General features: G+C 58.2%; 2 protein-coding genes across 3 annotated transcripts in view; one reads left to right on the forward strand and one right to left on the reverse strand.

Moving 5' to 3' along the window:
- The window catches only part of RUSC2 (RUN and SH3 domain containing 2), a 25,493-nt gene extending 21,554 nt beyond the window's left edge, over window positions 1-3,939 (forward strand). Inside the window, 3 exon segments of the mRNA XM_077346646.1 lie at window positions 990-1,869; window positions 1,965-2,135; window positions 2,743-3,939. Coding sequence (XP_077202761.1) covers window positions 990-1,869; window positions 1,965-2,135; window positions 2,743-2,923 — 1,232 coding nt within the window. The 3' untranslated portion in view covers window positions 2,924-3,939.
- Window positions 3,858-13,782, reverse strand: CIMIP2B (ciliary microtubule inner protein 2B). Of its 2 annotated transcripts, none has more exons than XM_077346650.1 (6): window positions 13,646-13,782; window positions 12,079-12,278; window positions 11,070-11,227; window positions 9,275-9,401; window positions 8,872-9,031; window positions 3,858-5,171 (listed from the first exon to the last, which is right to left on the reverse strand). In XM_077346650.1, exons 1-6 carry the CDS (start codon window positions 13,702-13,704, stop codon window positions 5,126-5,128), a joined length of 750 nt encoding a protein of 249 aa, XP_077202765.1. In that variant the 5' UTR covers window positions 13,705-13,782; the 3' UTR covers window positions 3,858-5,125. The 2 variants fall into 2 exon arrangements, with proteins under 2 accessions (XP_077202765.1, XP_077202764.1); XM_077346649.1 differs by having other exon boundaries at window positions 8,872-9,099.
- Window positions 13,783-24,051: the final 10,269 nt, after the last annotated feature.

Below are 24,051 nucleotides of genomic sequence, written 5' to 3' on the forward strand. Positions count from 1 at the left end.
CTGCCTGTATGGGTGCTTCATGGGCTGGGGATGCCAATCTCCAGGTCATGGCTGGAGATCTGGGGTAGACCTGGTTCAGCTGGAGAAGGGAGGCTCCAAGGCATCGTACCCCAACAGAACCTCTCCCCTTGCCAAGCCCCGACCCCCTTTGACTTCACCCCCAAATGTCCAGGTATTTCCCGTCCCTCGAATGGCAGCCCTCTTTGCAGGGCCGGAGGGGGGCTCTCCGGACCGCTGTCCCCAAACAAAAGCACTGGACCCTGGTGAGATCTTAGGAGGCTGGAGATGCCCCCCCCCGGGACCTGTTGGGATGCTCCTAGGCCAGGCACTCTGACCTCCAAAGGGTCTGTGGGGGGAGAGGGAGGGGCAGAAGCTGGAAGCTGCTGGGAGCCTGCTTCGGGCAGAGAAGAGGGGCTGTGCAGACCTCCTCTCCTGGGGTGGGGGGAGTGCCAGAACGTGGGGGCCTCCTGCCTGCTGGATTGGAGGAGAGAAGGAGCCCTCGGGGGGGGGGGGGTCACTAGGAAGCCAGCTGGCTGCATGGCGGAGAGGGAAGGTGTCCCTCTGACCGTCTCTCCAGACTGGCCATCTCTCGGCGGCGGGGGGAGGAGTTCCCCGCGTTGCCAGTCTGGATGAGTGCCTTGCTTCCCCATCGCGGGGAGAAGGGACTGGAGATGTTCACAGGCAGTTTGGCCCGGAGTGAGTCTAGAAATGTGCCCCGAGTTTCAAGACCAACCAGGTGCCCAGGGTGTTCCCGGAGGAGAGGGCGTGGTCTCCCCAAAAGCTGCTGCCGCCCTGGAAATCTTGTGAACCTCGAATCCAGCTCTTCTGTGCCAGACCAGCACAGGCATGAGGGGTGTGCATGGCTCGTCCCCAGAGCCCGGGTGGGGGGGGGTGCTTCTCGGTGCCTCTGTGTGCATGTGTGGGGGGGGGGGAGAGAGAGAGAGAGAGAGAGAGGGGTCAGTGTCTGACGCAGGGCCGTCTCCCCGCAGACCTCGTCCAGGCGCACTACCAGCCGGTGGGCTTCCTGTCGCTGTCGCATGGCGTGTGCCAGGGCCTCTTTGAGGAGGTGCTGCTGCTGCTCCAGCCGCTCTCCCTCCTGCCCTTCAGCCTGGACCTCCTCTTCGAGCACCGCCTGCTGCAGATGGGCCCTGAGCAGCAGCAGCGCAAGGAGCTGCTCCGCACCCAGCAAGGCCTGGTCCTCTCCGCTCACTCCACCCTGCAGCTCATGCGCAGCCGGGGCAGCACTGGCGGCCAGAGCTGGAGGGACGAGGAGGACCAAGCCGAGGGCCCTGCTGGAGGGGGCCGGAGACAGGAGGAGGAGGGGGAGGGGGGCAGGGAGGCCCCGGAGGCAGCCGCAGAGCTGAAGAAAGACAAGCAGGCCAGCTGGTGGTATCAGCTCATGCAGAGCTCCCAGGTCTACATCGAAGGGTCGGCGGCAGAAGGTGCTCGGTTCATCCGCTGCGACCGGAAGAAGAAGGCGGGCACAGGGCTGGCCGTCAAGCAGCAGCAGCAGCAGCAGCAGGCCCCAGCCAGAAAGAGGCCGCCCCCGAGGGAAGGGGTGGTGGAAGGGGCTGAGGCCTGCCCCATCCCCGAGGGGCCCCGTCCAGAGGCCGCCCCAGACGCTGCCCGGAAGCAGGAGCCCTCTGCTGTGGGAGGGGTGAAGGAGAAGAGCCGCCCCTCCTGGATGGGCAGCCCGCCTGGCTCAGTGCTCACCGAGCTGAAGTGCACCCAGGAGAACGAAGGGGAGCCGGCCTCAAGGCAGGGGGGGCCCAGGCAGAGCGGTGCCTGCAGCCCCGAAAGCCACCCACCCAAGTGGGGGCACCTCTTTGGCTCCCGGAAGGCGACTCAGGAGCCCAAGCAGGCCAACAGGTGAGCGGCGGGCCTAGAGGCCAACAGGTGGGGGGGGGGCTCTCAGTGGACTGGGTCTCGGGGCCCAGGGGCTTGACCAGCCACCTTCTTCCCAGGATGCCCTCTGGCTGGCTGAGCCTGGACCGCTCCGTGTTCCGGCTGGTGGCTCAGACCGTGGGGGCCAGCATGTGGAAGGAGACCGCCTCGGAGCCACTGGACTGCCCTGCCTCTGGCCTCCTGCCACAGCTGCCGCCGCCAGAGAAGGCCCTGCCCCCGGAGGTGCCCTGGTGAGTGGGGGCTGTCTGGGGGTGGGCATGTACTGCGAAAGAGCTCCCGTCCCCCTGGCTCAGGGACCAGCTATTGATGGGCCTCCTCCTTGAATCTGTAGTCCCTTCCCAGCCATCTGTGTCCCTGGCCATCACCGCTTCCTCTGGCACATTTTCATCACTCTCTGCGTAAAGCAGTGTTTCCTGAGCCTACTGCCCATTAACCTCATGGCCTGCCCTCGAGTTCTAGTCTTTTGGGAGAGGGAGAAAACATTCTCTGGGCAACTCTGCCCACCCCTTGGGGTGGTCCTTTCTCTCCTGGCAAGTCCCAGGCCCCTCAGCCTGTCCTCGGAGGGGAGGGGCTGCAGCCCCCCATCATCCTCCCTCCCCCCCCCACTTTCCCCCACTGGGCAAGGTCCTGCTGGAGTTCCAAGCCCCAGAATGGCTGCCCCACCCCCGCTCTGTACACGGGCCTTGCAGTGGTGGACCCCCCCCCTCGGCTGGCTGGGCAGGTTTGGCTGGGTGTGGCTCTCCCGCCTCCCTGGCAGCAATGGCCGATACTTACCCCCGTGCCAGACCCACCGGTGGGCTTGGGCCCTGACGCCTCCCTGCTCTTCCTTCTCCCCAGGGAAGTGAAAGCCCTCTGCCACCACATTGCCGCGGAGGCCGGGCAGCTGAGCTTCAAGAAGGGAGACGTCCTGCGTGTCTCGGGCAAGGTGGGCGCCGACTGGCTGCGGTGTGGCCGAGGAGCAGAGAGCGGGCTGGTGCCCATCATGTACGTCACCCACGTGGAGGACGAGGACTATTGATGGGAGGCGGCACAGGCCCTCCTGCCCCAGCGGACCAGACAGGCCTTCTCCCTCCTCGCCCCAGCCACCTCCCGTGCCCTCGCCCCTGCCCTGCTCCAGGCGAGGGGCTGGGCGAGGGGCTGTGGGGCTTGTGCATGTTCCCTCGTGCGCTCTCTGGGGCCTCTTCCTCCCCTCCTCTGGCTCCAGCTCCTGCTGCCGTCCCTCCCTCCCTCCGGGGCAGGATGAGGTTTGCCGGACCACAGTCCCCAGCATGCACTGTTCCTCTCCCATCAGCGGGTGCCTGCGAGGGCCCCTCCCCTGCTGGTGGCTGGAGGCTCTGCTGGAGAACTCTGTGCTGACTTAGATTCACCTGGCGGGTTGGGGGGTTCGTCCCGCCCGTGTCTTTGTGTGTGTCGTGGTTTGGTAGCAGTGGACAGCCGTTCCGTGGTAGAAGTAGTGGGTGGGTTTGTGGGACTTGCCCCCCAGGGTTGGACCAGGGATGTAGGGGGAGGGGCCATGTTGGAATGGGGGAGGGGCCAGTGCTGCCAGCCAGAGTGGGCAGGCTCCCCCTCCCGTTCTGAGCAGAGGGCTCCGGATTTTAAGGTTTTTAAGTGACGGACAAGCACAGCAGCTGGAGGGTCCTGGAGGCCACCAGAAGGGTGGAACTGCCCACCACGTGATTTTGAAGGAAGCTCTTCCAGGGGGTTGGGGGTCATCTACCCATGCCCACTTAGGAGACGAGTGGTGTGCAGAGGGGGGAGGTGCAGCCCTCAGGCACACAACCCCCCTTCCAGTTTCCGTGTAGCCAACGCAACAGTGTTATTGCAAAGCCAGGCAGTGTGCGGTGCATTGGGGGGGCCCTGGCGAGGGCCCCCCTGGCGCTGCAAAGATTGCTCCTCTGTGTACATAGGGCTCTTGCGGCTGTGGCGCCATTATTTAATTTGTACTTCTGGCGTTAGAACAGGGTGTCTCGCCTTTATTTATTTCTTTATTTATGATTATGATGCACATTAATTAAAAAAGGGTGCTGACAACAAGCCGGCCTCTGAAGTCGTGACTGTGCTACTGCCCTGTGTGCCCCACCACACGTCCAGAGCATGAATGCACATGCGGGGGAGCTCCCGAAAGCAATGCTGGGTGCAGAGTGTGTGTGTGTCTGTGGGGGGGGGACCTTGCGGAGGCTGCTCACTGGGCCCTGGGGGGAAGGGACACTTGCAGGCTGCACCGCCCGAAACCCGGCCCTAGGGAGGCCGCCAGGGTCTGAGTTGCTTGTCCTCCCATAGCCCCATTGGGTGCCCTTTTCCCTGATATGCCACAAAAGGGCGTTTTGAGAGCTTTAGGAAAAAACAGTTGTTGCTCTTGTGCCATCTCCTAACCAGCGGTTGCAGCTACTTGCTAGTTGCTTTTAGAGAGAAGACTATTGACCTTTTTATTGCTGAGATACAAGAAGAAAGGCATAGGCGACTTTGAACGGAATGAGGAGTGGGCGCTGCAAGATCTCTGCAGACCCTGTAGCCCAGACTAAACATGAAAGGCCGCCCTGGCCCAGAGGCCGAGGAGAGGAACGCAGGGAACAACCGGGAGAGCTCAGCAGTCAAGCTCCACACCCAGGCCGACATGGTGTTCTTTCTCCTCTCTGCCGTTTGGGTGCTTTCCCTTCCTCCACCTGCCTGACCCCCTCTCCCCGGCCTCCCGCTTGCTGGGCTGCTTGGGCCCAGGGCTGTGGCATGACTCTGGGCCAGAAGTGGGGCAGCTCCTCTGAATGCCAGGCTGCAGTTCTCCTTTGAAGGGCCACAGGGGCCCGGGATCCCTCTGCCTTGCCCTCAGTTGGGCTCCTCCTGTCTGGCCTCAAGGGCTGTGCCTGCCCATGGCCCCACGTGGAGTGCGTTGCATGAGGGCCCTGCTGCCCCCACCAAAGGGAAACTGTTCCTTCCCCCCAGCAGGTCTTCCAGGGCAGCGCTGGTGGGTGCTGAATCCAGCGGCTGAGTATTGCCTGCTCTGGCTGGAGGCTGCTCTTCGGCGTTTCTGGGAATGTCTTGTTGTTTCCTGACACCTCAGCCCCCCCTCCCCCCCACACACCTGATTCCCCTCAGCGCTTCCCAGGAACCGCCTCCTCCTGGTATGAGTTTGGGGGCTGCCTCCCAGCCCAAAGAGAGGGGCTCCGATCCCTTCTAGGGCAGGCGATCCAGTGTCAGCTTCTCCGGCTTGCTCCGGCCCAGGGCATCATAGGTGAGGTGGCCGTAGGTGCGGCCAAACCGGAACTTGTAACCTAGAAGGCAGAAGGCATGGGGGGAGCCTGCTGAGGCCTTGGTGCAGGACCCCCTCCCCCCCCCCAGCTGATCTCTGCCAAAGCCTTGAGGGGGGGGGGGTTGTCCTGTGAAGCTCTCCTGCTTACGATTCAATCTGGGGGTGAGTTCTTGCTGCTTGCTGGGCTTCCCCACAGAGATTTTGCTCCAGTTTAGCAGCCAAGACTAGAACCAGGGGTGGGGAGTTTGAAGAATCAGTACCACAGAGTCATCGAATAACAGAGTTGGAAGGGGTCTCCTGGGTCATCTTGTCCAATCGTCCACATTGCAGGGTACTCACAACCCTCTCAGTCATCCACTGTCACCTGCCACCCCCTTGAGCCTTCACAGAACCAGCCTCTCCGTCAGATGGCTATCCCGCCTCTGTTTAAAAATCTCCAAAGATGGAGAACCCACCACCTGTTCCACTGAGAAACAGCTCTGTCAGGAACTTCTTCCTGATGTTTAGATGGAATTTCTTTTGAATTAATTTCATCCCATTGGTTCTGGTCCATTCCTCCGGGGCAAGAGAGAACGACTCTGCTCCATCCTCTACATGGTACCCTTTTAAATGCTTGAAAATGGTTATCAGATCCCGCCTCAGTCGTCTCCTCTCCAGGCTAAACAGACTAAGCTCCCCCCACCTTCCGCATACCACCTTTTAAGCATTCACTTTTTGTGTTTATCCCTCTCTACATGTGATCATTCTCTTGCTGCAAGGTTGGGGGGGGGGGGATAACCCTCCAAAATTATTAAATAAAAGAAATAGTACAAAAACTACTCATTGAACCAGTGAGTACACGATAGATAAATAACACAAAAAGTTTTTAAAAATTAAGGAAGTGTGAGAAAGAGCTAATGAATAAGTATAACAAATGTTTTGGGATGTATTGTAAACCCCCCCCCCCCCACCCCCAACTTTAAAAATCCTGTGCACGGATCCTCCTGGGTGGATAACTTTCTTTTCAGAGAGAACACAAATCAAAACACTTTTGTACACAACTCGGACAGGCAGTGCGCCTTCTCCTCAGACCTGCTCACATTAGCGCTGTTTTCTTGGCCCCCTTCTTGTTCCTCCCTACATGGAAGCACTTCTGTAAGATTTTTAAAGTCAGTTCTTGTTAGATGGCTACAGGATGATAACGTCAATGATAATCCGCGGTCAAAATCTACTGGCCAGATTTCCAGTTTTCATTGTGGATGTATAAGGGGAAAGGTACAGTACCTGAAATGTAATGGGCCAGAAGAAGCTGGGGATTAGGGATGACGGCCATGCAGCGTTACTTGGCTGCAGCGATCTTGCAGTGGTCCTTTTTTGTGGAAAAGCTAAAGAGCTGCAGAGGGCCGAGGAGAGGATGGCAGCCCCTGCCGGGGCAAGAGGAGGAGCAGTTCACAGAATGATGGCTGCCTGGAATGTTGTGTTCAGCGCTGGTCAAAAAAGGTGATTTCGCCTCGGGGAAGATGCAGAAAAGGGCAACTGGAATGTGGAAGGGGGTGGGACCCCTTCCCAGTGAAGAAAGATGAAAGGAGTCGGGGCTCTTTGAGTTGACTGAGGGGAGACACAGGACAGAGAAGGCAAAGAAAAGTCCTTTTTCCCTCTCCCAGAAGACACAGACGCAAGGCCACGCGATGAAGTTAAAGAGCAGGAGGCTGAGAACTGGTGACAGGAAGTGAGGTAGGAGCAGGTGAGGCTGCCTGCTGCAGGGAATGATGGCAGCTGCGTGCACAGGCAGCTTCAAGGAGGAGCCATGAGTGGCCACTGGCCACAGGGCAGAGGTGGGACACTGCTTGGGGCAGGCATGCTCATTCTCCTCGATGCCTGGGAGCCTTCTGGAGTCCTGGCCCCGCTGGGGGACCTCCTGGGTGGCCTCTGGCCTGGCCCAAGGTGGCTTCCCTCCTTATCCTTTCTGGGACACGGACAAAGCGGCCGTTTTGGGGTCTGGAGTGCCGAGAGCCACAGGCACGAGATTTCCTGCTTGGGAAGCCACTGGCAAAGGCAAGGGAGGCATCTCCGTCAAGAGCCCAGAGGCAGCCTCCGGGTAGCCGTGGTTCAGGCAGGGGCAGGCCCTGAGTAGGGAGCTGGGTTTGGTCCCTAGCCAAGGCCCTTCATTTCAGCCTGCTTTCCCCCCCCCCCACAATCCACCTGACAGCCGGCCCGTGGGAGGTTGAGCCCTCCCCAAAGCGCTGGGCTTTCTCCAGAAGATGATCACCCAAGAGAAGGGCGGTTTGTGCCCAGAGACACTTTGAGGTGGGAGACACAGGTGGGGGTCTTCATACCCCAGGCCTCCTGGAGGCCAAATCAGAACTGAGGCCAAGTTCTGTTCTAGTGGGAAGCCCACTAGGACAGGAAGAGCTGCTTCAGGGATGTGAGGAGCAAACCTAAGGGAAATGAGGCTCACGGTTGGGGGAAGATGGACAGGCGCTGACAGAGGACAGAGAGGAAGCAGAAAGGCTCTGGACCTATTCTGCCTCCGTGATTTCCCAGAAGAACGTGGGCACATCTAGGGGTGGGAGTGGGCAAGAGGTAGTGTCTGGGTGGCAGGTTGACGAGGGCAGAGAGGTTGCCGAGAGCACCTGGCTGCACTGGAGGAGTCTAAGTCCCCTGGGCCGGATGGTGGGGGTGCCCCAAGGGTCTGTCCTGGGGCCTGTGTGGTTCAACATATTTATAAATGATTTGGATGAGGGATTAGAGGGGATACTTATTAAATATGCAGATGATACTAAACTGGGAGGGGTCGCAAACACAACTGAAGACAGCTACAGAACACGGGATGATCTTGATAGGCTCGAGAAGTGGGCTAAACTGAATAAAATGAAGCTCAATAGGGACAAAGGTAAAGTTCTCCATTTAGGTAGGAAAAACCAAATACACCAATAAAAGATGGGGGAGACTTGTCTTGGCAGTAGCATGTGCAAAAAGGATCTAGGAGTCTTAGTGGACCATACATTGAACGTGAGTCAGCAGTGTGACTCAGTGGCTAAAAAGGCAAATGGGATTTTGGGCTGTATCAAACGGAGTATCGTGTCCAGATCATGGGAGGTGATGGTACTGCTTTACTCTGCTCTGGTTCGGCCTCACTTGGAGTCCTGTGTTCAGTTTTGGGCACCCCAGTTGAAGAGGTGTGTTGACAAACTGGAGCGTGTCCAGAGGAGGGCAACAAAGATGGTGAGGGGTTTGGAGACCAAGACATATGAAGAAAGGTTGATGGAGCTTGGTCTGTTTAGCCTGGAGAGGACATGACTGAGAGGGAATCTGGTAACCATCTGGTATTTAAAAGGGTGCTATATGGAGGATGGAGTAGAATTGTTCTCCTGTGCCCCGGAGGGACAGACCAGAACAAATGTGATGAAATTAATTCAAAAGAAATTCCATCTAAACATCCAGAAAAAGTTCCTGACAGTTAGAGCAGTTTCTCAGTGGAACAGGCTTCCTTGGGAGGTGCAGGGTTCTCCATCTTTGGAAATTTTTAAACAGAGGCTAGATACCCATCTGACGGAGAGGCTGATTCTGTGAAGGCTCAAGGGGGTGGCAGGTGACAGTAGATGAGTAATTGCGATGTGAGTGTCCTGCAAATGCAGGGGGTGGGACTAGATGACCCAGGAGGTCCTATGATTCTAGGAGTCTAGTTCGGGAGTGGGATGGGCTGTCTAAGGAGGTGGGGAGCTCCCCGCACTTCAGCTCACCTGGCACATAGCCCTGGTAGTGGGGCAGGAGGCCCTTGTCTGTGGGGTAGGTCTTCGCCAGCGGCGGGAAGGCTTGGCCCTGATGAGTCCTGTGAGCACCGTGCTGCAGAGAGTTCTTCTGCTGTTGTCTCCAATGCATCTGCCGAAACTCCGCCCAGGCCTGGTTGGTAAGTGTGGGGTAGCTTGCCCCAATCAAATAGCGGGCACGAGGAACAAAGCCTGTGAATCCTGCAGGGGCCATGCAAGGGTTACAGCTGGCATGGAAGCCCACCACCCGCTCCCGCTTGGCACCTGGGCAGGCCAGGGTAAGCCATGCTTCTGGGCCCAGTCCTGCCCCTCGCGGTCCCTGCTGGAGAGTGACGTGCTGTAGAGATGGTCTCCCCCTGTGGACCCAGAGCCTCACCTGGGACAAAATATTTCTGGGGAGCACCGTCCTCCACTGCAGCAGGAGCTCCAGGTGACTGAAAATCACAGCTGGGCGCTTGGGGGGGAGAAGCTGCCGGCTGAGGTGTCTCTTTGGCATGGAAGGGCTGTGGGCAGAGATGTGGGCAGGCTATGCATCAGGCCATTCTGGTTTCATAGAATCACAGAATCATAGAATCATAGAGTTGGAAGGGGCCATACAGGCCATCTAGTCCAACCCCCTGCTCAACGCAGGATCAGCCCAAAGCATCCTAAAGCATCCAAGAAAAGTGTGTATCCAGCCTTTGCTTGAAGACTGCCAGTGAGGGGGAGCTCACCACCTCCTTAGGCAGCCTATTCCACTGCTGAACTACTCTGACTGTGAAAAACTTTTTCCTGATATCTAGCCTATATCGTTGTACTTGCAGTTTAAACCCATTACTGCGTGTCCTCTGCAGTTTCCAGTAGGACAGCTAGATGCTGGGCCCAGCAGCACCGCAAAGACCAAGAAGCATTCAAAAGGCTTAGTATCTCATGAGCGGCCCTTAGTATCTGAGGAGCAGCCTCTTCAGAGGGCGGGATTTGACTTTCGGAAGCTTCTACCCTGAAAGACCTGCTGGCCTCTAAGGCCTATAAGATTCCAGTTTGGAGTGAGTCCCAAGATCCTCTGGGGTGCAGGATGGGGCCCATCAGGCCCCTCCCTGCCCCCTTTTCTAAGCCTTTGTGCCTACACAGCAGGAGGGGGAGGGGGTACATGACTAAAATGGCTCCCACTGGGTGGGGGAAGGGGCATGGCTCAGGGGCAGAGCGTCTGACTGGCGAGCAGAAGGTCCTGGGCTCAGTCCTTAGTTTAAAAGCACCCTGGGTGTGTGTGTGTGGGAGGGGGGGACGGAAGAGAGCTGTCCCTTCCTCAGACCTTGGAGAACTGCTGCTGGTCTGAGGAGACCAGGCTGACCTTGACGGATGGAGATCTGCTTCAGAATGAGGTCGCTCCAGGCCTGCGGAAGGGAGAAGGGCTGCCCATGCCTGTCCCCTCCGCTTGGATTACACCACCGCTTACTCCACGCCGAGCTGGGAGGCTTCTGCCCTGCAGACCATTTTGCCTCTAAGGACCGAGGGGGTGTGGATCTGGCTGCTGTGCTGGCCCTGCTGTTGGCAGCGGAGAGTGAGCCCCACTGGCGGAGGGACACCACCGCCCTCCTGCTGTGCAGAGGGGGGCAGCCAAGGGGGCAGGAGCATGACAGCAGATGGCTGTGAGTTTCCCAGGCTGCGTGGCCAAGGTAGTCCGGTGGCTTTGGACCTTGGCTTTTCACCAGTAGCTGCGGCTGGCATCTTCAGAGGTAGGGCAGGGCCAGACGGGGATCTCTACATGCCAAATTCCAGGGCTGAGACAACCAGGCAGTGGCTGCCCAGCTGCGGAAGCCTTTGACCATTCCCTGACACCCTCAAGCTTGTCAGCAGCCATGATCCCTGGGGGCTGAGGGGAGCACTGTCTGCAGGGGCTGGATTTCTAGCCTGATCTGTGGGGATGGGCAGCGGGGGGGGGGGGGATGTTGGCTTCCTGCCAGGACTGTAGGCTGTCCAAGGGCACCAGCCTGGCTGCCCACTGTCTGGATCAGGCTGCTGGACAACAGGGACCCTGGGCGTGGCCTGGCCAGGGCCCACTTCCCTTGATATGCTGTCTCCAGGCCTGGTTCCCAAGGCCCTGGGTTCATGTCAGAGGCCTTCCTTGGCCAAGGTCCTGAGGACCACCCAGCAACCCACCCCACCCCACCCCACCCCAAAGCTTGACTCACTTCAAACACCGGCTGGACGTCCTGTGGAGACAGTGGCCCTTGGCAGGGCAGGCTCCCAGCAGCGGCCCTCCCCTGCAGCCGGGCAAACTCCTGCCCAGCCTCCCTGCAGATCTGGCTGTGGGTCTTGGCAAAGTGGTTCTGTGCCCGGGGGACGAACCCTGCCACAAAACAGGCAAGAGGTTGCTGGGGGGGGGGAGCTGGGGGGGGGAGACGGAGGGGCTTTCCCTCGTGGGTTGACAGCCCCCCCTGCTACTGGCATGAGATGGGAGGGCAGTTAGGATGTCCAGACTCAGGTTAGGAAACCCCTGGAGATCTGCAGTGGAGCGGGTGAGGTGGGGCAGGGACCTCAGTGGGGTCCACTGCTATAGAGCCCACCTCCCAAGCAGCCCTTTTCTCCAGCCAGGGGAACTGATCTCTGAAGTCTGGAGATGAGCTGGAATTCCGGGGGACCCCTAGGCCCCACCTGGAGGCTGCACCCAAAGCTCCAGCCCCACCTACCGGGCACACCATGGCTTCTGGGGGAAGCTGCAGGTTCTACTCTAGAGCAGCCTCTCCTCTGCCTGCTTGCCATTAGTTGACTGGCTGCAACAGCCTTGTCTCCTCCCCACTTCTCCATCCCCGCTTTCCTTCCCACGCACAGTTGCTGCTGGAAATGCTTCGGCAAGGAGGGAGCTGGGCAGGAGCCCCAGGGCCGAGGGAGGAAGCGGCCCGGAAGGCCCCGGCGCTTCAGAAGCAGCAGATCCTCGACTGCAGGCCGGCCGACGGAGGGACGGGAGGGCGCCCTGGGAGGGCACGGGGGCTGCCGCAGAAAAGGCCACGACAGGCGGACACCCCTAGAGCTGCTCCCCTGGAGGAGTGGGGCTCCTCCCATCGCGGCTTCGATCTCCATGGGCTCTTCTGCTGGCCTGGTCAGGTGGCCGCCCTTGGCAGCTGCCCCTTTCCTCCCTCCCTTTCTTTGAGCCCATCCTGACGGGGGTGGGGGCAGACTCGTCACCTGCCCTGCCCTTACCTGTATATCCTGGGATGGTGCAGCAGCTGAACAGGCCCTCGCCGGCCGCCTCCGCCGGGAGGTCGAGGCGGGCAGGGCGGCCCCAGGTGGGCTGCGGCAGACGTCGCTGGCCAGGGCGCGCCCCCTCCAGGCCGGTGAGCACTTGCGACGGGGAGAGCTTCCCGTGGGCGGGCTTGGAGCGGGGGCAGTGCCCGCCGTGGCTGCAAAGACCCGTGGGGTGAGAGCGCCGCCCGCGCTGGGGCCGAGGTCTTTGCGCCGCCTCCTGCGCCCTGCCCGCCCCCTAGGCTGGCCTGGCGCAGAAGCCTCTGTGGAGAGAACCGACGGCTGCCCGGCGGCCCCACAGGAGGAGCTGCTGGACAGCGGCCGCTGCGAGGGGGGGAGGGGGGGCTCCGTGCCGGGGGCCAGAGGGGGGCCGTACCTCGGGGTGGGCGGGTGTGGAAGGAGAGGTCGGGCTCAACCCTCCCCGGGGATCCGCGCCCCATCAGCCTTTCCTTGGTCTCCTGCTAAGACCGCCTTGGGGGAGGAGGCGGACAGAAGCCAGCCACGCCGGCCGGAGGACCTTCGGGGGCAGTGGGGCTCCCGGCCAAAGTCTCCCCAAGAGCTGCAAGGACCCCTCTGGGCGGGCCTCGGGCCGAGCAGGGCCGCCCCCACCCCACCCCCCTGTTCTCTGCCGCCTCGGCCCCCTTCCAGCTCCGCAAGAAGCCGCGAGGGGCCCCCACGGCAGGGAGAGCCAAGCTGGCCGCCCCGCGCGGCGTCCCCGAAGGGACCTGGGAGCCTCTGGGCTCCGACTCGGCAAGCCCTCCCCTTCCTTGGCCAAGGCAGCCAGCTCCATCTTGAGGCATTCCGGGAGAGTTGGCCTCTGCCGAGGTGATGCCAGAGAGTCCCCCTCTCAAAGCAGCCCTTTCCCCCAGGGGATCTCCAGACCTCGCCTGGAGCATGGCAACCCGACATCTACTCCAAACCCACGCAGGGCGAGGGTAACTCAGCCAAACAGCTCCGGGGCGGCTTGGCCCCTCAGGCTCTGCCTGTCCGAGGGGATCTGCGCTTGGGGAGGGGCGGGCAGCGGGCAGCAGGCAGCGGGCAGCGGGCAGCAGGCAGCGGGCAGCGGGCAGCGGGCAGCGGGCAGCGGGCAGCGGGCGGGCTCCTCCCTGGTGCGGCTCTTGGGGCTGGGAGGTGCTTCCTCCGAGGGTCTCTCTCTCCCTGCCATGCCACAGGGCCCCTCTGCGCTGCCTTGCTTCAACCCCCCCCCTTCCCCAGAGGGGAGCTTTGCTTCCCTTTGGGTTGCCATGGAGCTCCCCCCCCCTACACACAAACACACAAACACACACACACACAGAGCGAGCCAGGCCAGAGCTCAGCCCTGGCCACCCCCCTCCGGCGCACTCCTCAGGCCGGGGCCTTGCTGGGGTGCCCATCACTGACCGGAGAGAGCGGCCTCCCGCTCTGGCCTCCCCTGCCGATGAAATGGGGTGGGGTCACTTGGGGCCTCTGGCCAGCAGCCAGCACTCCCCAGGGGCTCACCCGCCTCCTCCCAGCAGGGGGGGGGGGTGGGCTTCTGGGCACTTACCCCAGGAGGTAGTGTGGCTCCAGGGTCTGACTGCCCAGGGGGGCAGAGGCTACGGCCATGGCTGGCTGGCTGGCTGGCCCAGAGCGGAGAAGCACGGACGGGGTGGGTGGGTGAGGGTGTGGGTGTGGGTGTGCCAGTGTTGGGAAGGCTGGGGCAGGGGGGCGGAGCCTGTGTCCAGGGCAACAGACAGCACAACAGAACCTGCGTGGCCTGCTGGGGGCTGGCTGGCCTCAGTGCCCCCTCCTGCTGCCGGAGCCAGGCTTCTCCCTGGGCTTGCCTGGACAGAGTGGCAGCTGGGTGGTCCTCTCCCCCCCCCACTCTGAAAGGGTGCTCTGTGCAGGGGCTTCTAGCAGCACCTCTGAGCTCACCTTCCAAGCGGAAGGTCCGGAGGAGAGCATCAGCTCACCACCTCTGAAGACCATCTGGCAACTTGAGGAGAGCCAGCCTGGGGTCCTGCTGCAGAGCGGCCCAGTCGGATCTGGAACTTCCCACCCCCACTGCTGCTTCCCACCCCCACCCCAGAGAAGCCTGCCCGTTGCACCTGCCTCCCAAGGCACCCGTGGTAGGGAGAGGAAGGGAAGGCCCTTGGAGACCCCTTTGGCCAGAGAAGGAATTTCCTCTCCTTCCCTCTATTCAGCTGTTTCGTGGTGTGCCATGCATGGCCTTGGCTGAGCTGGAGGGCCTGGGGGCAGCGGAGGGCAACCTAGCCCGACATTTCCCCAGGCAATTCACAGGCTGACCAACAAGCAGGAGCCCCCCCTCCATCTGGCTTCCTGGAAGGGATGCCCCCCCCAGGGCTGGGTCCCCCCCCCCAGGGCCCATGGGCTCCTTTTGGACCCAGCAGCGAGAAAGGAGACAGTGCTCCCCCTGCCAGGCTGCCTGTGGTGTGCCCTGGGCCTCTCCTCCTCCCAGGGAGACCCTGCAAGGTCTGAGCCCTGTCTGACTGAGGCAGGGTGTGTTGAAGGTCTCTCTGGCTGGCCCCTCCCCTCACAGGACCTGGCCTGGCAACATCAGAGACCCCCTCCCCATTTGGGTAGTTCAGATCAATCCACCACCTCACCTCTGTGGCTGTGCTCTAAAAACACCCCCAGGAAGGGGTATAGCTGGAGCAACCCTTGTGATGGATGCAACCCCTGCCCTTCCCCTTCCTTCGTAGGTTCAGCCCCCTGTGCGGGACCCCCTCTGTTGGTCTTAAAGGTGCCCCTGAACTCAAGCGACCCTGGAGGCTGAAACCGGCCCTCAGGCAAGCTCAGCAAGGCTCCCCCCTCCCCACCCCCCAGTGTATGGTGTCTATAGGACTTATGTCCACCACTGCACAGAGAGAGAGAGATCAAGACACCAGAGCCCGGGAGCACCTTCGAGGTGGCCGGAGGAGCGCCTGTGAATCGGGGCCCTCTCCGCAGGCCCTGTGAGGCTGCCTCTGAAGGTGGGGGGAAGGCTCCCCAGCCACAAACCTGTTTGTCTTTAAAGAGCTGCTGGACCTTGCTCTTTTCTACTGCTATTCTACATACATATATTATTTTTAAAGTTTCCTATGTTAAAATAATTATTATATTTTGATTTCTAGTCCTCCCCTCTCTAGCAAAAGTCTCGGGGTGACTCATAGCAGTTAAAGGTTCATACATGATAAAAACCATTTGCATTTAAAACAATCTATTTACAACAATATTAAAACAAAAGCCAACACCAAAACCTCCAAAAAATATGCTCCTGGAGACAGATGAATCAGAGTTTCAGTAGGAAATGGGGGGGCGGAGCGGCAAGCCCAGGGGAAGGGCACCAGGCTACAGGCCCTTTGGACCGCTGCATTTCCTCCAGGCCAGCCTGGATTCTGGGGATTTGGGGGGTGGGAGGGGAATCCCTGGGGCCTGGAATTGGGGTCACTGTGGGCGGGCGGGTAGTTGTGAGTGTCCTGCACAGTGCAGGGGGTTGGACTAGATGTCCCTGGAGGGGCCTTCCAACTCTAGGATTCTGTGATTCTTTGAAAAGGGCCCGGATCTCTGCTGCCAGCTCACTCCCCCAGGCTGGAGCCATGGCCAAAATTGCCCTGGTTCTGGTCAAGGTGGACTGCTCTGGCTCCAAGGACCACCAGCAATTTGGTAGTGGGAGAGCAGAGTGCTCTGTGTGTGTGTGTGTGGAGGGGACTTATATAGAGATGCGGTCCCTAAGATGTGCCCGTGCTTGCTGTTTGGCAGCTTGGGGGTCTTATTTGGGGGGGGGCAAGTAGGACAGAAATGTTTCCTATGAATGAAAATAAAAGCTGGCCACTGTGAGACAGGATGCTGGACTCACCTGAAGGACCCTCCCTGCTCTGACCCACGGAGCCAGCAGGTGTCGCTTGGTCCCTGCCAGAGAAAGCATTGCCCAGTGGGAAGGGGTGCCTTTGGCCTAAAGGATGGGGAGGGGTGGGGGAGGCCCTGTCCCTCCACAACAAGGCCAGAGGGCTGCCCTCCTACCTTCCTTTAGGATGGAAGCTTTTGGCCCTGCTCTATAGCAGTGGGAGACAGTCGCAGGAGAGCCTCTTCTCCCTTCCCCAAGGAAAAAGAAAGGGGGAGGGGAGCTGAAGCCTGCACTGTGTGGGGGTGGGGGTGGGGGGAGTGTCTGGTGCACGAGGAATCTTTGCCTCGGTGTGTGCAACAGACCCCTGGACACTCTGGTGGCCTCAGTCCTCTGCTTGTAGAGAAGAGAAGCAGTCTTTGAAAATGCTGAACCCGAAAGATGTTTCCAATACAGAAAAATATGCTGAACCCTTCCCTAGAATCAGGGAACAGGGAAGTTGCCCAAAATACCCAGGCTGAGCAGGAAACAGATTAAGGGGGAAGGAAGTGGTGCACAGATGGGGCCCAAAAACTGGGTGGGTGGGGGGCAGAACAGCAGGTGGGAGGGGGAAAGGGGAAAGAATCTTTCTGTCTCTGCAGTCTCTGAGTGGCCCTTTCCCATGTGAGTCTCTCTCTCCCCCCCCCTTGGGAACGCCAGCAGAGACGCCCAGACCAGCCACACACGCCACGGATGCCGCCGCTTGCCAAGGCTCTCTACCTCTGAACAGTAGACAAGAGCAAGGATCCAGTAGCACCTAAGAGTGGCAACATTTGGGGCAGCTTTCATGAGACACTGCTCCCTCTGCACATGGAGGCTTCCTGCAGTCACAGGGACTAGTCACCACTGACAAATCTCTCCTCCATGAATCCATCTCATCCCCTTTGAAAGCTGCTGCTGTCTGTGGCCCTCACTCTGTCCTCTAGCTCCAAAATCACCCCTTTCAAAGTCAAATCAGCTCTGCCTGTTTCCTTTATCAACTCATTCTTCAGATCATCTGATGCCAAATGTCCACTTTTTTGCCGTTTTGGTAGTTCTTTTCCCACTGTGCATCAGTTAATAACCAATATATCTGTGAACCCAACTTCTACCTGTTTTGTAACAATACATTTTCAAATGTTATCTGTTTCTCAGCCCTTTCTCTTATTTCTGTGGGTGAAAAGGATCTTAATCTGTAAATACCAAAAATGTAGGATCTTGTTACTTCCTAATGAAAGATGGGCATCAAAGGAAGCCATGTTCTCCCCAGGGAATGGCTAGCCCACGATCGCTCCCTGGTACGTCTCCAACTCCCTTTGGTCAGAACCAGGTTGAAGCTCCTACCCCTGAACCACAGGAGGCAATGAGGATGTGGGTGGAGCCAACGGGCATTAATGTGCTCTGCTGCGGATCAGGGAATCAAGAATATGCTTCCACCCATATAGTGCTTTTCCTTGCCCAGACCCAGGCAGCGACAGGGATTCTAACTAAACTCTGTCCACGGCAATCCCCTCTAGGCCAAGCCTCAAGGCTGACCCTACAACGGCCAGACATTTGGACAGCCAGGCTTTGAGGGGGTTACAGCTGCTGGCTTGACTGCTCTGTGCAGAGCCCTCCTGCCTATATTCTGAGCATATCACAATCCACCCGGAAAGCTGCAGATGTGACAAAGCATGAATAAGGGGGAGGGGGCTTTTCGGCTAATGAAAATTGAGTCCAATCAGGCACCTTCAAGACCAACCAAGATTTATTCGAGGCGTGAGCTTTCGTGTGCAGGCACTCTTCCTCCGACAAAATGGAACAAGAATCAGGAGAGTCAAGTTATATAGAAAAGGCAAATCAGTGGCAGATCAGTAAACTATGTCATAGTATCCAAATTATGCCAGCTGAGCTGATGCCATATGATAATTCTTTGGTGAAACAGCTAATCAGCCCTTTTGAGTTCTGTTGTAGTTCACAAAAACATTGGAGAAAAACCCTGTCCATTTGAGTCATCAATGCAGGCACTTTCCCAGTTGTGAAAAGAAACAACTAAAAGAGACTCCTGGTTGCCAGCCCCCTCCGTCTCCCCCCAAGCGTGGGGCATCCCTGCAAGTGAGAAGCTGTGCTGGCCAGTTATCTTGCCCGGAGAGAGACCGGAGAGTTAGATTCTGAGTTACATTACATACTACTTATATCACATTACAGTCACATTGCCCCAAATAAAATAAAATAAAATAAAATAAAATAAAATAAAATAAAATAAAATAAAATAAAATAAGAGGGGATTGTAAGGAATGTGGGTATGAGAGTCGAATAAGATTAGCATGCATAGTGAGATGTCCATTAATGAGTCTGACATCAAAACTCACAGGACTGAGAAACCTGGAGGGCAACACTTCAGCCTTCCAGGACATTCAATAAGGGGCCTCAAAGAAGCCGTTTTATTGCAAAGGAACTTCAAGAACGGACTAGAAAGGGAGACTGCAGAAAGGCAAGTTATTACAACACTCAAAGCAATGGCACAGCCTGGACTCAACAAGGACATAGGTTTTTTATCTTACTGTGCATGCATCGTAGATAGTTGATTTTTATTTATTCATTTTTTAAAAATGATTTGTAACCCACCTTTTCCCAGGAGACCCAGCATCACTTTCTGTTTTGTGCCAGATATTTTCTGCTCATTTTCAAAATGCCCAACTGCTGGCTCTTGCTTGTGCCACCCAGTGATATTTGAGGGATGAAATTGGACAGCATTTGGTTTTTGATGTGTAACAATATTAGGTGCTTCACAGACTGTGTGCCCCTTGAGGCCTTATTTCTGGCAATGCCTGGCACAGAGGTTGGGGTGGGCACGATGGCCAAAGCCCTCCACTGTCTCCCTCTGCTTCCTCCTCCAAAGTCCGGGACATCAGAGGGGAAAGGATCAGGAGACGAACAAGGCTGAGGCTGCTGGGGCAGAGGACATCAGGAAGACTTGCCCGCCTATTCCGGCCCCAGGCTGCTGTGTGGGCTGGCAAGGGTGTGGCAGTGAGGCATCACCGGCTCCACCAGGTGCCCGCCTGTGTGGCTCCTGTTCCCTTTGGGCAAGACTCAGTTTCCTTGTTGTTGTTCACATCCTGCAGCTGGCAGATTGGCCTGTCGAGCTAATTAGGTCACAGGGTTTCAGCAGAGAAGAAGAAGAAGAAGAAGAAGAAGAAGTACAGAGGTGCTGGTCTGGATCAGACCAGGGGAGGGGGATGGCCCATCGAGACCCGCATCCTGCTCCACAGAGCGGCCAGCCAGCTGTCCTGGAAGACCACTGGGACCAGGGCCCCCGGCTGTTGCTGCCTCCCTGCCCAGTCCTGCCTGTGGATTTGGCTGTGCACTTGGGTCCCTCCCCATGGCCTTGGCACAGCAGTGCACTGAAAGCTGTATGGTCCTTGTGGCCAATTTCAGGATATCTTTTAAAAAGCAAACGGAGCCCAGCTTCCCACCTGCCTCGCCAGGGAAAGCCCCAAGGGGTCAGGATTCCCATATCCACACCCCACCCACCCACTGCATCTGAAGTAACTGAAAGGTTGCCACTTGGAGGGGGCAGGGAGCAGCTCTGGTTGGTAGAAGAGGGTAGAACCCGCAGAAATGGGTTCAAACGGCATGAAGAGCGGTACTGGCTAGATATCAGGAATAGTTTCTCACATAGTAGTTCAGCAGTGGAATTGGCTCCGCCTCACTGGCGGTCTTCAAGTAGCGGCTGGACAGATCCTTCTCCTTGCACTGAGCAGGGGGTGGGACTAGATGGCCTTTGTGGCCCCTTCCCACTCTAGGATTCTAGGAGTCTAGTTCAGCAGTGGAAGGGGCTGCCTCAGGAGGTGTGGAGCTCCCCCTCGCTGGCCCGTCTTCAAGTAGTGGCTGGACAGATCCTTCTGGATGATTGAGGCTGATCCTGCATTGAGCAGGGGGTGGGACTAGATGGCCTGCATGGCCCCTTCCCCCTCTAGGATTCTAGGAGTCTAGTTCAGCAGTGGAAGGGGCTGCCTAAGGAGGTGGGGAGCTCCCCCTCACTGGCTGTCTTCAAGCAGTGGCTGGACAGATCCTTCTCCTGGATGCTGGAGGCTGATCCTGCACTGAGCAGGGGGTGGGACTAGATGGCCTGCATGGCCCCTTCCCACTCTAGGATTCTAGGAGTCTAGTTCAGCAGTGGAAGGGGCTGCCTAAGGAGGTGGGGAGCTCCCCCTCACTGGCCGTCTTCAAGCAGTGGCTGGACAGATCCTTCTCCTGGATGCTGGAGGCTGATCCTGCATTGAGCAGGGGGTGGGACTAGATGGCCTGCATGGCCCCTTCCCCCTCTAGGATTCTAGGAGTCTAGTTCAGCAGTGGAAGGGGCTGCCTAAGGAGGTGGGGAGCTCCCCCTCACTGGCCGTCTTCAAGCAGTGGCTGGACAGATCCTTCTCCTGGATGCCTGAGGCTGATCCTGCGTTGAGCAGGGGGTGGGACTAGATGGCCTGCATGGCCCCTTCCCACTCTAGGATTCTAGGAGTCTAGTTCAGCAGTGGAAGGGGCTGCCTAAGGAGGTGGGGAGCTCCCCCTCACTGGCCGTCTTCAAGCAGCGTCTGGACAGGTCCTTCTCCTGGATGCTGGAGGCTGATCCTGCACTGAGCAGGGGGTTGGACTAGATGGCCTGCATGGCCCCTTCCCACTCCAGGATTCTAGGAGTCTAGTTCAGCAGTGGAAGGGGCTGCCTAAGGAGGTGGGGAGCTCCCCCTCACTGGCCGTCTTCAAGCAGCGTCTGGACAGGTCCTTCTCCTGGATGCTGGAGGCTGATCCTGCACTGAGCAGGGGGTGGGACTAGATGGCCTGCATGGCCCCTTCCCACTCTAGGATTCTAGGAGTCTAGTTCAGCAGTGGAAGGGGCTGCCTAAGGAGGTGGGGAGCTCCCCCTCACTGGCCGTCTTCAAGCAGCGTCTGGACAGGTCCTTCTCCTGGATGCTGGAGGCTGATCCTGCACTGAGCAGGGGGTGGGACTAGATGGCCTGCATGGCCCCTTCCCACTCTAGGATTCTAGGATTCTCTGGCAGAGCGTCTGGAAGCCCTGGTGGATTGGCTCACGTGGAGTCAGCTGACAGTGAGACCATCCATGGCAGAGGTCTTCTGGCTGGGTGGGCATGCCAATGGGGTTGCAGCACAACTCCAGGCTCTTGATGGGGGTGCAACTGCCTTTGACTTTGACTTTTGCCAGGAGTCTGGGTGTGATTCTGGATGTCTCCTGATTTATGGAGGTGCAGGTCACAAATATCACCTGCCAGGGGTTCTACCATCTTTGCCATGCAAGACATCTTTGCCTTTTGCCACCCAACTTAGCCACTGTGAACCACACAATGGCTAAACCTCTGTAACCTGCTCTATGCATGGCTGCTCTTGAAGCTGCTCCAGAAATTCCAAGTGATCCTGCAGTGATTCATGGCCTCACCTGGACCCCATGGATAGCACATATTGCACCTATGTTCTCCCTTCTGCGCTGGCTCAAGTTGGAGACTGGATCAGATCTGACTCTCACTTTTAAATCCTTAAATAGTCTGGGATCTCTGTATATATGAACTGCCTCTTCCACTTTACTCCCCAAAGAGTATTCTGATTGAGCAGTCAAAACCTGATCAGGGTCACAGGTCCCAGAGAGAGAAAACTGGCCTTGACCCGGGCAAGGGGCTTCTTTGGAACTGGGCCCATCCTGATGGGACACTCGAGCTGAGGAGATCCGTGCCCTCTGGGTTCTTAAACAATTCTGGAGGGCCTGTAATAGGACCCCTGAACCACCAGGCCAGGAAAGAGCCAGCCTGCTGACAACCCCTATGCCAAAAAAGTAAATCAAAAAACACCTCTAAGTTCTGGCCAAGCCTCAGGAATGCTGCGGGGTCGTTTCTTCTTCTTTTTCTTCTTCTTCTTCTTGTTAGGTGCGAAGTCGTGTCTGACCCTCCAGGCCTTCCTGTCCTCTACCATTCCCCGGAGTCCATTTAAGTTCACACCCACTGCTTCAGTGACTCCATCCATCCACCTCATTCTCTGTCGTCCCCTTCTTCTTTTGCCCTCGATCGCTCCCAGCATTAGGCTCTTGTCCAGGGAGTCCTTCCTTCTCATGAGGTGGCCAAAGTATTTGAGTTTCATCTTCAGGATCTGGCCTTCTAAGGAGCAGTCAGGGCTGATCTCCTCTAGGACTGACCGGTTTGTTCGCCTTGCAGTCCAAGGGACTCGCAAGAGTCTTCTCCAGCACCAGAGTTCAAAAGCCTCAATTCTTTGACGCTCGGCCTTCCTTATGGTCCAACTTTCGCAGCCATACATTGCAACTGGGAACACCATAGCCTTGACTAGATGCACTTTTGTTGGCAGGGTGATGTCTCTGCTTTTTAGGATGCTGTCTAGATTTGCCATAGCTTTCCTCCCCAGGAGCAAGCGTCTTTTAATTTCTTTGCTGCAATCCCCATCTGCAGTGATCTTGGAGCCCAGGAAAATAAAATCTGTCACTACGTCCATTTCTTCCCCATCTATTTGCAAGGACGTGTTCTTGTTGGAATGTTTTAATACCTAAATTGTAGGATTGTTTTTGTCTTTGTTGTCAGCCACTCTGAGCCAACCAGGGAAGGGCGGGGGACAAATAAAGTACTGTTATTATTGTTGTCCTGGAGGTTACAAAAGCAGAGGCCTCGGCCTGGTGAGGCCTGCACCGCAGGGAGCCTGTGAGGCCAAAGGTTCTTTGAGCAGCTCTTCTGGCCTTCTGGGCAAAGGGCACGGCCTGATCCAGCAGCAGCCATCCCCTCCACCCCAAGTCCGACCTGCGGCATGTGTGGAACACAGGCAACGGGAGCTGGGGCTGAGGCGGACCTTGAACCCAGCTCTCGGAAACAACACCTGACCCCTGGCTGCCTCCAAAGCTATAAAAGGCCAAGAGGAAGGACTGGGGGAAGGGATGAGTGGGCCCCTGTGGCCGGAAGTCCTCCCTGGGGTCAGCCCCCCCACCCCCATGGGCTGGAGGAGCTGGGGAGAACCGCAGGGCCCCACTGCAGCCCACTGGGCTTCTGCCTGTTGCTCAGAGGCAGAGGAAGGGTTGCTGCCTCCCCCCCCCACCCCCGAGAGAGGGGCACCAGAGAGGGCTCTTTGGTCACCCCCTTCCCAGGGTTCAGAGCGTCACACGAGGGTCTGCGGGACTGCTGGTTTGAATCCTGACTCTTGCTGGGTCGCCTTTGGTCAGTCACTTTGGTGCAGGGTTGTTGTGCAGGTAAAACGGGGAAGGAGAGAAGGACAGAAGCCGCTTTGGGTCCCCTGTGGCGAGAAAAGGCATCGAGGCATCGAGGAAGGAGGCACGTCAGCCAGTCTACTTGAACCACTCCTTGTAGAGATGTGGGCAAGATCCGTGGGCCCAGAGAGCTCTCACCCAGCAATGATGATCCCTCTGAGGTGCCCCCCATTCCCTGCAGCCTGCAGACTCAGCTGCATCTGGGCAGGAGTGGGGAAAGGCTGCTGCCAAGACCCCCCTGGGCCACCTGAGCTGGCAGTGGAGATGCAGCTGGAAGCAGCTGGGCAACCAGCACAGGGCTTTGCACGTGGGGCAAACAGGGACTGAGCGGAACTCCCTTTTTCTCTGTGTGAGGCTGCGGTCGGCCCAGCAGCCCGAATCAGGGGCCACAAGGGGCCTTGTGCCTGGGCCTCAAAAGCCAGGGCCAGTCCCTCCGGCTGCAGCAGCCTCCCCCCGCCCCACCTGGCACACCTCCACCTGTGCGAGAGAAGAGGTCAGTTGCTTTGTGTCTGTGGCTGGTGCAGGGTATGAGGCAGGGCTTGTCCTTGTCTGGGGCCAGCACTTGGCAGGCCGTGCCTCAGGGACAGGCAGCTTGGGTAAGAAAAACGCCAGCCCTCCTTGGCTGTGCTTTCCTTGCAGCCCCGAGGCCACTTCTTGCTGCGCCCTGCACCCTGCGCCCTGCACCCTGCACCCTACCAGCCCCCTCACATAGGCTAGGTGGCTGCTGTCAAGGGAAAAGGAGGCGAAATGTCCCCAGGGCATTTATTTATTCACAGTTGGTGTTAGACAAGGCTTCGAAGGGCAAACAGGAAACTGCGGAATATTCCATGCATACCCATTTCTGGACATGCTACCGCTCCCAGGG

Source organism: Paroedura picta, chromosome 7, assembly GCF_049243985.1.
Source record: "Paroedura picta isolate Pp20150507F chromosome 7, Ppicta_v3.0, whole genome shotgun sequence".
Lineage (NCBI taxonomy): Eukaryota > Metazoa > Chordata > Lepidosauria > Squamata > Gekkonidae > Paroedura > Paroedura picta.

What these genes read in the sequence shown, in the direction of transcription:
- CIMIP2B (XM_077346649.1), bottom strand. Translation starts at nt 13,704, where the DNA reads ATGGCCGTAGCCTCTGCCCCCCTGGGCAGTCAGACCCTGGAGCCACAC. An exon ending in GAGCCACACTACCTCCTGGG is followed by an intron (nt 12,279 to 13,645) that starts GTAAGTGCCCAG and finishes GGGTCTTTGCAG; the next exon opens with CCACGGCGGGCACTGCCCCC. An exon ending in CACCATCCCAGGATATACAG is followed by an intron (nt 11,228 to 12,078) that starts GTAAGGGCAGGG and finishes GTTTTGTGGCAG; the next exon opens with GGTTCGTCCCCCGGGCACAG.